This window comes from Halichoeres trimaculatus, unplaced genomic scaffold, assembly GCF_033239565.1.
Source record: "Halichoeres trimaculatus isolate MK-OKI-2021-1 unplaced genomic scaffold, fHalTri1.1 fHalTri1_scaffold_15, whole genome shotgun sequence".
In the NCBI taxonomy this organism is placed as follows: domain Eukaryota; kingdom Metazoa; phylum Chordata; class Actinopteri; order Labriformes; family Labridae; genus Halichoeres; species Halichoeres trimaculatus.
In genome coordinates, this window is record NW_027437193.1 from 13,910,215 (window position 1) to 13,923,804 (window position 13,590).

General features: G+C 39.0%; 1 protein-coding gene across 3 annotated transcripts; it reads right to left on the reverse strand.

Annotated features, from left to right (window-relative positions):
* Positions 1-535: 535 nt before the first annotated feature.
* mapre2 (microtubule-associated protein, RP/EB family, member 2) lies at positions 536-13,357 on the reverse strand. Of its 3 annotated transcripts, XM_074688669.1 has the most exons (9): positions 13,261-13,351; positions 7,642-7,755; positions 7,418-7,547; positions 5,123-5,250; positions 4,302-4,447; positions 3,981-4,197; positions 3,680-3,840; positions 2,197-2,355; positions 536-1,964 (listed from the first exon to the last, which is right to left on the reverse strand). In XM_074688669.1, the coding sequence occupies exons 3-9, from the start codon at positions 7,537-7,539 to the stop codon at positions 1,869-1,871; spliced, it is 1,029 nt and encodes a 342-aa protein (XP_074544770.1). In that variant the 5' UTR covers positions 7,540-7,547; positions 7,642-7,755; positions 13,261-13,351; the 3' UTR covers positions 536-1,868. The 3 variants fall into 3 exon arrangements, with proteins under 3 accessions (XP_074544770.1, XP_074544769.1, XP_074544771.1); XM_074688668.1 differs by lacking the exon at positions 7,642-7,755 and having other exon boundaries at positions 7,418-7,579; positions 13,261-13,357; XM_074688670.1 differs by lacking the exons at positions 7,418-7,547; positions 7,642-7,755 and having other exon boundaries at positions 13,261-13,349.
* Between the last annotated feature and the right edge of the window lie 233 nt (positions 13,358-13,590).

Sequence of the window (13,590 nt, forward strand, 5' to 3'; positions counted from 1 at the left end):
CATAAATCTATAGAAAAATAAATCCTGAAATTAACTCACTGGCATGCAGAGCCAACCATATGTTTGGATTCATGTCACCTCGAGTTTCTGAACTCATGGAGATGGTAAAATCAAGTTACACTGGCATGTACACTTAGTGCTCTGACTTTGCTGAATTTGCATTTTACCAACATTGTTTCTGCACTTTTTCTTGAGTGGAAAATAGAAGTCACTGTATCTATAGTACTGATAATTTTACCTAACTAGTAAATACCTACCTAAATAAGTATCTCCTTTTGCTGTCTGTCCCTCTGAAAATGCTATTCTGATATATAATCTAAAGAAAAAAATGTACCCACATTGACCTTGAACTTTACTGAGGTGGCGTGCTATCTCACTTTTTAATACATTTTCAGCTTCTAAGATTAAAAGAGATTTAAAAACACTATCAAACTTCAACATATTACAGACATATATAGCTGATGATTTGGTTAAGTTCTTTCACTTTTTAAATGCCAGTCAATTTCCAATTGTTTCAGTGACATAACAACACCCCTTTGAACTTAAATGTAATTTTATTACAGCAAATCCATCCGAATCTCCACAACTTTCAAATAGCAGGTTAACCATACAAAAAGCTCACTTAACATACTTGTTTTTTTATTAAATATGTAAAAAGCAGGTCAAGTTATTCACAAATAAAATGCATACATGCAACACGTTTTTGGGGAATGCATAATGAGTGGGACATGAAAAAAACATTTACCATTCATTAATTATTGACAGTACATGTTTACATTCCTTTTTCATTTACACAATTATATATGAGACTAAAGCATTATGGTGCGCTGCCCAGTTCAAGATTAGTAAATGCAATATTAAGAAAGGGTATACAATGTAATGTACTTACTGGAATATAGCATGGCAAATTACTCAGTGAACCGACTCCCTAAGACCTGTGGTTTTAAAAAAGAAATAGTCAGAAACAAACGGCTGAAATCTGAACAGACCACAAGTTCCAGCTGAGGTTTAAAACACAAAATGCTGCACCATTATAAGACTAAACCACAATGTTTCTTCCTTCCCTATGTTTATCACACACATAGTAAACTATTACCAAACCAGCTTGTGTGGTGTGAAGAACACATTGTTGAACACACTGATTATCTGAAATCTTGAAATTTGTAAGTGGATAGCTTTCAAACAGTCACAAGGTGGCATTAAACTACATTTTATTCACAATCCATTGACTGTATTGTCCTCCTTCACGAGGATGCAATGCAGATTCTTGCACTATTTCTAAGGCTTAATAATAATAATAATAAATATGGTGAGGGTCTATGGACAGATTGTCCATTCCAGAGTCAAATGTCAGTGCAACTTATGGAAGGAGGTTAAATAAGAGCCACTACGAGCCCTTTCAGGGCTTTGCTTATTGCATTCTTATGGTTAATGTCATTGATATGAAAAATATAAAACAAAATAAAATGAAAAGAGAACAGAAGCTGGGAAGTTAACACTTGCACTGACAGATAACAGTTATCTGTCTAAACTTCAGCATTTCATCACATCTACTGTAGATTTTGAACTGACTTTCCACCCACACAGTCCTCTGAAACTTCTGTGATGGTCTGAGCTCGGAGGTCGTCTCCACAAACCTGCCACAGCAGTTCACCAAAAGTCACGAAAAAACATCGAACAGCGAGCAGAGGAGAGATACAAAAAATGAAAACCGTGATGGTGCTTGCATTCAGGAGGTTGCTTCATGTGCTCAGTCTCAGAGAGAACAAAAAAGAAACCATGAGGAAAAATTAAAATCCGTTCCAACAGTTCTCACATATTAAAAAGAGGGGTGTAACTGTGGTGAGGGAGAATGATGATTATGGCAGTCAGTATTCATCTTGTTCCTCCTGCTGATCATCTGGTGCCTCCTCATGAGCGTGCTGGTCTGCCTCCTCTCCGTCACCCTCAGCCTCTGCTCCTTCCTGAACACAGAAGCAAACTCAAAATGAGTGCTCCTGAGGTACGCTCTGAATACACAGAGACTGACTTCTTATCTCTTTAACCGCATTATAACTCCCACATGATTTAACCACCAGGGACACTGCCCTAACATTTTGTGCTGATGAGCACAAAGCTGCAAAAACTTATCTGAGGGACACAAAAAAAATCCTTACAAGCATCCAGTTCAGATGAATCTCAGGGTAAGAGACTGACCTGTTCGTCTGAAGAGTACAGGACCTCCATTAGCCGCTCAACAAACGGCCCGTTTTCTTCCCCCTGATCCTGGCATAGCAGCTCCACCTCTCGCAGCTTGCTGAAGTAGTAGTCCCTCTCCTTCTCCACTCCTTCCAGTGCAGACTTTAATGTGTTAACCTACAAATACAAAATTCATCCACATTTGTCTTTGCAACACACACAAAACAATGTGGACTTTGGTCCCAGACAAAAAGCAACAGACATGCAGCCACAAGGTACACTGGACAACAGCTGAGTCACACATTGACCGGTTCGATTTTTACACATGCAAGCTTCATTATCAGAAACTGTTACAGGACTTATACAAGCTTCATCAAGATTTTTTCTGCTTTTTTTTCTTTTATTCTTTTTTGACAACTGCTGTTCACAATCACTTGAGTGCCAGGTAATATCCACTATGATAACTATCAGTAAACCAAAAAACACTCAAGTGGCAACTGGGACAACACAATACTGAGAGCTGAGAGCAGCTGCAGATTCAGCAAATAGTTTACTGGAGACCACATTACAACAAAGCAGCACCTTTCAGATGTCATCTGCTAAACCATCCATATAAAAAAAAGAATTATAACAACTTTAGATTATACAAATCGCATAAAGAGTTAATCCCATGGGACTAGAGTCCAGAATAAGCTGCTCAATTGATTTTTTAATGGATTGAAAATCAATCTTTTCTAATCATTGTTTACATAATCTATTGATCTGTTCGGTCATTTGCCAACACACTTGTTAGTCACTCATGAGGACGTCTCATTTCTCTGTTTAATGTCACTTACTACATGTTTGGGGACTGAGTTTTTTTTACAAGCACAGCTGCATACATGTTCTTCAGTAAAATAAAAGCCACATGAAGTATGAAAACTTGCCTTCCCTTGGTTTTTAGATCACTGTGAATTTTATCTTTTTTTTTATGTCTTACTTTTGTAGTTTACATGTCAACAAAGGAAGTTAATAAATTATTGACATCAATCAAAATGCTGATTGGATTTTAGAATGTGTGTATAAAAAAATCTAAAACACAAGATGAAACCGAATGTAGGGGGAATTTATTGGTTTGGTTGGTCGCTGAGTTCCTTCCTGTTGCTACATGTCTGTATCAGAACTGGATTTTTAAGTTTTGTTCAGTTTCTTCTTCCCTTCAAAAAAGGGCAAGGCCCAGGCAACTGCCACATCACAAAGAAAGGTTTTTAATCTTGAAACAAGCCCCCCATTCATGTTCTACTCTCTACAGAGAAAAATAATGAGGTGTGAAATCAAAAAAACAATTTTTTCATCTTACTTCAAGTTTTTAAAACTGTAATCCTCTTTTTTTAACCACAACTGTACATTAGAAGTTTGGTTCTCTGATTGTTTGTCATTGGTTTCAGAACTATAAGAATAGCTAAAAAAAAGAAGCTTTATTAAACTTTAGCATAGAGGACTTTGATTTTCATAAACCTACCTGCTCTGTAAGATGCGTGACCTGTGCTTCCAGTTCCTTCTCCTCTTTGGCAGGAGTTGCTGCAGCCGCGGCCGCCCCTGCTACAGGGATCTTTTTGGCCGACGAGGGTCTGGATGTCGGTGTTGAGGACTTGGGGGTTGTTGAGCTCGACCTTGAAGCTCCTGCAGCAGAGAAAAGTGTTTTTACAGAGGGATTCATGGACAACAGAGTGATAATGTTATAGAATACAATGTTTGCAAACATATCAGGAGTACTGGGGTGGCAAAAGAGTTGCTCCCTTTCCGCAGAGCATTAAGACTACCTGCAGTTGGAGAGCTGGCTGCGTGGTGGGACTTCTTTGGCAGGTTGAAGATCTGCTCTCCAGGGTCAGGAGGGGGAATGGCATCCTGACCCTGTCTGGCTGCCACGGGGTCGTAATCTTTACCATCGTAATTAGCATCAAAGAACTTTTTAAACCACTGAATGAAATCAAGATTGTCCTGAAATCTGCCTTTCACAAGTTTCTCCACAGGAATAATCTGAGTTCCAGAGGAGAGGGAAGTAAAATGAAAAAAAATGAATCATGCAGTTCATTTAAACTGAAACTTCTGCTTAAGATGATCATCAGAATGTGCAAACTCACCTTGTCCACATTCATCCTTTTAAATGATGCTTGCAACAGTTTGAAATTGTGAATGTACTCATGCTCCAGCTTAGCTTGAAATTTGACCTTCTTAAGACTGATGCATCCAGGGAAGAGTAGATCCATGAACTGGCAATATGCAGCGCCTAGTGACGGGACAAATTATTAACTTAGGACACAGGGCTTTTAATTTCCCCAAAGATTAGACAAGAAAATACTAAAAACTGAGTCAAGATACAAGCTGGGATATAGAATCATGCATGTCTTAGACTGACAAAAAAACCCACTAGAATAAAAAGGGAGATGAAAAACCTTTTTAGGTCAAGATCATTGACTTTGTTTTTTTTAGAAGGGGGAACTTTTCATGCAAATTCTTGGAAACATTGTTGATATAAACCTGGAGCCTTGTTGGACCTTAATCCGTTTGAAAAAGAGGACACCGGCTAAACTTGGGCTTATGTGACTTATATCTCGTGGTGCTCACCCACTTCCAAACACAGAGGGCACACGGGAAGAAATCAAAGAAGCAGATTACTCTTTAAGAAAAGCAGGGGGCTGTGTTTCTCTAGTGACTGAAATTGGATTACTTGGTCACGGCAGAAGAACACGGTAGGCTACAAGTTTATTTATAGACAACTCTCTGCCCAGGAGAGGTGAGCATGTTGCCACAGGTTGATTCAACTGCCAGCTTACACTGAAACGTATACGAATCCTCACGTGGTGAAGATGTAATCTCGGAAACATGCATTCTTTGACCCATGCAGGACGAGCTAAGAAAGAGAGACAAGCCAAAAAGGGATCTTGTTAAATTCTATTCTTACCTGAGGAGAGCTGCTCCACTTTTGTATAGTTTAGGCAGAGAATATCGTTAACCCAGGCAGTGATATCATGCCTGCTCATAGTCTCCTGGGTTATTGAGGTAGAATATACGTTGACCGCCATCCCCCAACTGTAACAAGAGAATAACACCACTCAGAAACACGAGATATGCATTTATACACAAGTTCATCATGTTATACGACACTAAAACAGAAATACATGTTTTCGGAATAAAAAGAATTTAAAAAAAACTACAGGATTTATCTGCTGAGTATCTTCACTCCAGCACATCAATCACTCTTTCCACCAGAATATTAAAGATAACCAACCCACAGTGACTTCTTGAATGACTCAATCAGAATGATTACAGTTTAACAGCACTTTTTGTACTTCAACATTTATCCCAAAACAAAAAGATCATATTACATTAGATTTTTATTATTAATACATTAAATTTCCCTGAAGTCCATACAGAAATAATGAATCAGGATTGACATCAGTTTCGCAGCGCAAATATGTGCTACATGCACCTTACAAAAACCCCTCACCGCTGTATATCATCAGTAGTAACATTTTTACATCATATATCAACCCCATCCTTGAGGTGTGTGCCTACTCAATCAGTGGTTACCTCATCAGGTTATAACAAAGACTTAAAAACCACCTTCATAGTTTCAAAGAGCTCCATGTGATCTTTAAGTGTCTTGCAATGTCTAGCCAACAGTCCAAAACACAATGCAACATTTTAAAAGGCCAAGCCAAATAAATTCTGAACTGAAACATTATATCACATGGTTTTCTAGAAACCTGTACACAAGTTTAATACACACTTTAATGCGACATTAATTTACCTGGACAGTTTACCCTTTGTAGCACACGTGACAAAAATGTATCTGACACATTTTACCACTTGCTCTCTCAGACTGAATCAAAGTCCCACATCAGATCAGAAATCTCTTCTGCTTTAGAAATACAGGATACATTTTTTTCTATTTTTCTATTTTGATTGGTGTAAAATGCTGCAATTTCACCTGTATGCCCTGGGATACTTTCACCACTTCTGCTACTCATTTTACCAGGGAACTAAAACTTTGATCCGTAAGTCACAGATTAAGAAGTTGCACGGCTTAGCCACAAAAACAATGAGTAACAGCTTGCAATAACTTTCAAGACCTGGAAAAAAGTCTCAGACCAAGTATACCATCCACACAACTGTATAATAAAGTATGTTTAAGTGTATCATGACTTAATTTAACATGTACAACGTTGAGAGATCATGTTAAGAAAGATATACTAAGTTTTGGTTGCACATTTTTGCAATGTTTTACTACAATGTAAAAAAACATGGTATGAATTACTTTTAAAGTCGAATCAGGATTAAATATTTGAAGTGTATGTCTCAGTAATATATATCAATTAAGTGAACAGTCCTCTTTATATCATGTATCATAATGAGGAATGAAGCAACATTCAAATCAGCTTACTTCATTGATAGGTTTCATTGTAGCATCAGTCATATTTCGTTTAAGTAACGCTGTATTTTAATGATTTTCGTCCATATCTGGTAAACTCCGTTGTACGTAGGGTACTAAAATCCTTCAACAGTAAAGTTTTGAACATCACAGCACTGCAGGAGCAGCACTTCGGTTCAGTGATTCTCCGGGAAGAGGAGGAAGGAAAGTGGGCCAGTCGATCCCATGTCAACAAAGCGGATGTATGTGCTGCTGCTAGCATGCTTTGTTAGCCGGGCAGGGATAGCCAGCCGACAACAGGGCTGGGCTGATGCCTCAATTCAAAGAGAGGACGGGTAGATCGGGCTTGTGTAGCAACTCACTAAGGTTTTTTACACTCGCAAACAAAAGCTAAAATCTACACACACCGTTATAACATGTGATTGAGTTGCATTAAGTGTCATGTCAGGGTGGGAATATTTTAGCAGAGCAGCAGGGGCGTCTGTCGGTGTATTGCTGTCATCTGACAACCAGTCCTCCAAAAAACCAGCCACTGCGCACGAAACCATTTCACATTTAACTCGTGTAAGCAATGATCTTAAAGGGAGGGGAGGCTAAAATCCAGATTAAGATGAAGACGGATTTATGCTAGCTTGATAGCGATTTACGCCAACATGACAGGAGAGACAACGGGGGGGAGAAAAAATAGCAGATGGGTGCAAAGCAAAACCAACACACGACGTGAAAGGAGGACCAGGCCAGAATGCGGGGTTGTGTCTGCAGCAGTGTCTTGTCCCTTTATGATTTCTCTACATGAATATCAAATGCGACTTTACACTGATTTACCTGTAGGCGCGCTCTCCTCGCACTGTATTTTTCCTGTAAGGAATGATGTTGGATCCGTTGTCCTGGACGATGTCGTTGTTATTCTCTCCATTTGGGGAAAGGGCTTGGGTGGGACCGGGCATTTGGGTCTCTATAATGTGGAACAGATACTCTGTTCTCTGTCTGGCCGGGAAACAACAAAAAACAACAACAGGAACGTTGCAAATGCTAAGAAAGTGCCGCACCTCCGGGGCTCCTTCCTTCTGTCTGCTTATTCTTCACAAATCTCTGCCCTAATGACGTCGCTGCACCCCGTACCACGTGACTGATGGGACTGGCTGCCTCCTCCTTATGGTGGGCTATTTCAGTACAACAAATTACACTGATTATAAGTGTGCTAACTAGATATCATCTTTGTCACCAGTATTGGTCAGGACTTATCCATTAATGCTCGATGCGTTTAAGACGTAGGCTATCTTTGCGACAGCGAGGCCACTCCTCAAGTACTCCAAGACAATATCAAAGCAACTACAGAGAGGACGAAAAGGATTCAAATAAAGGAAAACACAGCTGAACCCACTTTCAGCTTTAATCCAGGATGATTTCCTGGCTCTAGAGCACCCAACAGGTGTGTGTAAACAGAAAACACAGACAGATCCTGATGAATGTATGGATATGGATGATCAAAAGGACTACTTAAAATAGCTTTGATTACTAACCATGTGAATCAATAAACTGCAAAATATATGCAAAAAATACACCAATAAAACAACTGACAGCAGATAATATTTTGTAGCACTGTTTTTCTGATGACTAATGTTCTACATAATAATAATAAAAAACAACTAAGAGGGACAATAGCAGGAAGAGAAATGGACACTGAAAATAATGTGAACTTTATTTTTACCAATCTCAGGTTTATGTTTATTGATGTAATGATTAGCTAAAGCAACAGCAGTAAATTATGCATGTATACATCATTATTATAATTTATAAACCAATAAAATGGTGGTCTCTGTTGACCACAGAACAATCAATAACCTAATAATTTTCAGCTGGAATATGTTACATTTATCCAGCAGGGTGTAACAATGTAATTCATCTATTATTTGTCATTGCAGTGCAGCTTCAAGGACCTAAATTTGACACACATGGTGTTTGAAATGTGAAGAATGCATCCCTGTGGTTGTTAAGCTATCCTCTCTCTGTGTTTCCACATCTTGTTCTTGTGCTCTGAACCACCAGCTTTTGTATTGGATTTATGTACTATAAGCAACTATTCTCAATGGATCACTTATGACTGAGCTATCTCAGCTTTAAGCCCATACTGAACTCATTTGGGCAGTTATTGAAATTGGCGTTGCACTAAAATGATAAGGGTATCAAATATCAGTTTGATAAAAGACTCAAAACCTTGGGTTTGATATCGAATCAATCCTGCTATTTTGAAAAATCTCCCTTGCCCTTGTGTATGTACAAAATTAATTATAATAAGAAGCTATTCTGCCTCTACTAAAAGGAAAGCTGTTAAGAGGCTTTTTGATTGCTTTCCAGTAAATTCTAGCACCAACTGCAATGGCATCAGGCCTATAGTTCAAAGGATGGGACTAGCAAATCAAAAACAACCTCTAAGCAAAAGATGCAAACTAATAACTCCCACATGAGTTCTCAAAAACACAGAATGAAAACACCCAAAGTATTATTAAGAGCTTGAACAACATTTGTCAATATATGATTAAAGTACAGCTTGCATAAACAACAGGATTGATATATGTTCTACAACTAGGTTATAAAAACCTAAAAGATTATTATTTTTTTGAGTGTGTTCACAGGCACATCATTTCTAATATACATTTATTAAATTTCAATCTTTAATCCTAGGATGTACATAGCTGAGCTAGCAATGTTTAATCTAGCCTGATGTTGATAAACACATCGGCTCCCAATCCTGGCCTCTTCCTCACACACACACGCACACGCACACGGAGAGCTCAGTAACTTCCTGGTATCTGATCAGAGATCAGTATTAACCAATAATCTGTGATGACTCGATCCCAACCAATTTTTTTAAAGGGGGCACTGTTTTTTGTCAAATTTTGTCAAAACACAGCATAGTATGCAAATGTACCATTAATAATTTCAACCCTTATATGATATAAACCCACTTGAACATGGTTAGTAATCAATAAAAAAAGTATCTCACAAGCATGAGTTATATCACACGGCTCTGAAACAGCACTAGATGACACCATGAGCTAATACGGCACAGCTATGAGCTCCAATGCAGGAATTTTATGCAAGGATTTGCAGAAACATGGTCTCTGGCCAGTGATGCAGCAGTTCTATGACTGCTTTTTTATTATCCTGCCTGGATTGTTTTCCATCTTTACATTATTTTATTTCTTTCTTGTAACAGAGTGCCTTTTTTCTTGTGACAGAACAACATAGATATACTAATGTTACACTGACAGTCAGGGCGCGGTGAGTGACAACAGCTTAACAAAGCATCTAACCTTTTCAAGGATATCCCAAAGGTCAACCCACATAGTACTAACAAAACTTTTTTTTCGAGTGATGCATCAAGAAATTGCAGGTTAACTATTAAATAAATTATAAGATTTTTTGACTATCAATTTAGTATTATTATTATTATTGCTGTTTGGTCATGTTATTTTTGAAGAAATTTTCAGATTAATTTCAGAAAACTGAAAAAATCTAATGATGGGTGCTATCAGTATTTTTGTTGACATCACTTTGAGAGGTCCTCTTGAGCTTTGTATAACACTGGTCTCTCTTTTTGCCAATTTTCATACCTTTCTAACTTAAAAACTAATTGAGTTTATCCCGTCAACACAGTGACTAGCACAGCAGTTTGACCTTTAGAGGCCACTCACTGGGCCTATTGACAGAAATATGTATCTAGTGTACGCATCCATTTTAGCTGCAGTGTCAGCACTCACTTTTATTTAAGACAGTCTGTCCATTAATGCTTTTAACCCCTAGCAATACATGTGGACTTGAAAAATGCCCCTCTGGTGCCACCTTCAGGCCAAAGTTACCAACAGCACAAAAACTTTTCCACAGAGCCTCCAAACTATGGAGTCTTTAAAAAGCTAATTCTAAAAAAGATAATTCATCAGTGGGATCGCAATTCTGTACAAGGGAGACAAACTTGCTTTCTATGCAAAGATATGCAGTTTTTTCTAGTGAAGCTTTGCTTGGGAGATGCTACATCAAATTCCAGCATTTTTTCCCCACTGAAATTTAGGGGGATGAATATTATTAAATTGAAACTAACTCATGTTGGAGCTTGTTTGAGCAACATCAGTAAAGCTCAAGTTTGAGCCATGAATTGCGGACATGCGCGACTAAACTAAAGGCATTGGTGTAGAATCTATCCCTTATGTGATTGTTTTAGAGGGTAAAATATTCAGGAATACTGGCCTTAACTGGGTCAAACATTCTTGTTAGCCTTTCCAAAAATTCCTGCAGAGCCAAGCACATGGCATAACCAAGCGCCAGTCTTAAACTGTGACACTAAGAAATGTCTCTGCCAAGTATCAAATGCATGCAGCAGCACATTTATACGACAGCAATGCTATAGGCTGTTTCGGACTGGAAAGTGACAACTGCAGCATTCTGGTCTCATAAAATTCACACAATAGTAAGCACACTGGTCTGTGTTGTATTAGGTGGCAAGCAGAAGTGTGACATAGCCAAACTTTAGGAGGAAACAGGAACTGTTACATGAAGGTATGTTTAAAAAAAACAAGAAAGTTGAAGATACAAACTGTCTTTCTTTTGCAAAAGTATTATCAGATAGAACTGAGATTGTGTCAAGTGCTACAGCAAAATAGTAAATGACAAAAAGGGCTTTCTAGATAAAGACTGCTCTCAAAGGGGCTGCTGCTGCTGAGAGAAAGAGTTTGTTGTCTTTGAACCAGGATGTCCCAGCTCCTCCAGGCACATGCTGCAGTGTCCAGTGAACTTTAAATTGCTGTTGGTGACATAGCCAGCAGCATGTGGATGGGATTGGTTAATTCTGGTGGACCCTTGACTTTAAGCCCTCTGCTATCAGATCGTCCATGGAGGATGTTTTTAAGGTTGTGCTGAGAATCAAGTATTTTTTCTTTTTAAACTTCACACAAACCCTGTGACATATGCAGAGCCATCACATTCCTCATGCTGCCACTGATACACTGGGTGCCAAAGCCTTAGCCTGGCTTTCATGAGATGTCACTTCCCAGTCTGACAGGCCTGTCACCACAAAAGTGAAGCATGCATTCTACCATAAATTATGAACCCTAAAGTGGAGTAAGTAAAAATACAGCCATAACAAGAGGTAAAACAACATTTATGCCCAACAATAAGAAAACAAAGACATGTCTGCAATTTTTTTAAGTGTCTTCCACCCAACTTGTTCATGGAATTACTGATTCGAGTTCTGCAGCGTTCACTTAACACTGAGATAAAGGTACAAGTCCAGCTTTGGGAATAAACACATGCAAAAGAAGGTGCAATGTAATAGATGTGAAGCATGTCATAATAGCTCATAAAGCTATTGGGGAAATTTCATACATGGATGTGATTTAAGAGAAGTATAATAAAAATCTTGAGTTGCACTGAGGTGTAGTGGAAAAAATAAGTTCAATTTTATTTTTCACTGACGTGTTTGTATCTTAAATTAATAAGAAGTCAGTCGTTCAGATGTTTCAGATACAGAAATATGTAGTCAGCCTATCTGCAGGGACAAAGACTAAAAAAGCCTAAATGTCAGCCAAATTATGCATCAAGTCCAGAGCTGCAATCTCAGGAAACAGTGACCTCGACACATACGCATGCTGCGATTTTAGCATTTTTATGTTGTGCATTTGTCATAACAGAACAAGTTAAGTTCATTTAAACTAGTATCAGGAGAAAGACAGCAGTTACAGCTGCTCTGAATAGCTGTAAACTGTTTGTAGGTGGGGCAGCATGCTGGCAATGCACATCTGGAGGATGATGCCCAGGCTTCAGTGAATCACTGGGAGGAAATGCAGCTTTTTTGAGACTGGGTAGTCAAATTGAAGGTGGTGGGTGGGCTGTGACAGCTCCACCCAAACTTATAGACATTATGAAAGGAGGTTACTGTTGACTCGAATTGCAAGTTGGACGTGTTACAGTTTTGGCTAATGCTTACAATGAGGTATGAGACCAGTGAAGGCAGAGAGAGCCAGGAAGACCAGAGAGGAGGGGGCATTTTGTGAAAAGGTTTCATTGAAGCCACTACATTTAAACTCCTTGAACATGCTGACATACTTTGTATGTCATATTAAAAGCAGTACATGTGTACTTCAGACGAAAGACTAAAGGGTCTGGTCCACGGTCACCCCCTCTTCTCCTCCCCAGTCTCCTGTTCACGTCAGAATCAGCTTCCACGGTAGCACGAGACAGTTTTAGCAAATTACCGAGATTATCACGGAGTAACGGAGCAGCTAGCTGCAGGAAATGAAGCTAATCAGCTCCGTGTGAGTGGAGTGACACTTTCATTGTGGAAAAAAACGAGTGGTAGATCAAGCTTACCCACAGTCAAAGTGCTCCAAAGCGAAGGGAGATAAACGTATACCTGTAAAGACGTTACCTCTACTATCGATTGTACGTATTGTTCAGCTGTGCAGTTTACAATTAGCTGATTTTGCTCCAGACGTCTCTTGTCAGAACAGTGACAGCCGACATATGCCCTGACCCTGGGTAGCCAACATCATCGAGCGAGCCGCTGGCACACACGTATGAGATACGATCTGTTTTCTGCATGGACACTCCATATTTTACACATCAAATCAATTTGCACATCGGAATTAACCAGCAAAGCAAATGTGACTTACCAGTGAACTCTGATCCGCAGGTTACTAGGTGTAAAATTTTGCTGTTTTCCGGCTGAGTCACCCCACCCTCAAACGCCCCTTCTCGCAAGACGATGAGTCGACAAAGGGCAGCTGATTGGACAATGACTCACCGGTATTCAATCTGATTGGTCCCATGCTGACATCAATCGGGATTTCAACCAATCAAGTTTTGATGCGTTGATCACTCAGAACATCTGACAGCTTTCCGTCTTGTCGATTTTTGTAACATCAATTGTCCTGATTGTGGTTCCTTTAATATACATTCAGAGGAAACTCCCTCGCTTATCGAAACAGATCAAAGGAAAATCG

Coding starts and splice junctions, on each gene's coding strand:
- mapre2 (XM_074688668.1), bottom strand. CDS start 7,539: ATGCCCGGTCCCACCCAAGCCCTTTCCCCAAATGGAGAGAATAACAAC. Junction 4,448..5,122: donor AGTGGAGCAGCTCTCCTCAG/GTAAGAATAGAA, acceptor TCCCGTCACTAG/GCGCTGCATATTGCCAGTTC. Junction 4,198..4,301: donor AAAGGATGAATGTGGACAAG/GTGAGTTTGCAC, acceptor TCTGGAACTCAG/ATTATTCCTGTGGAGAAACT.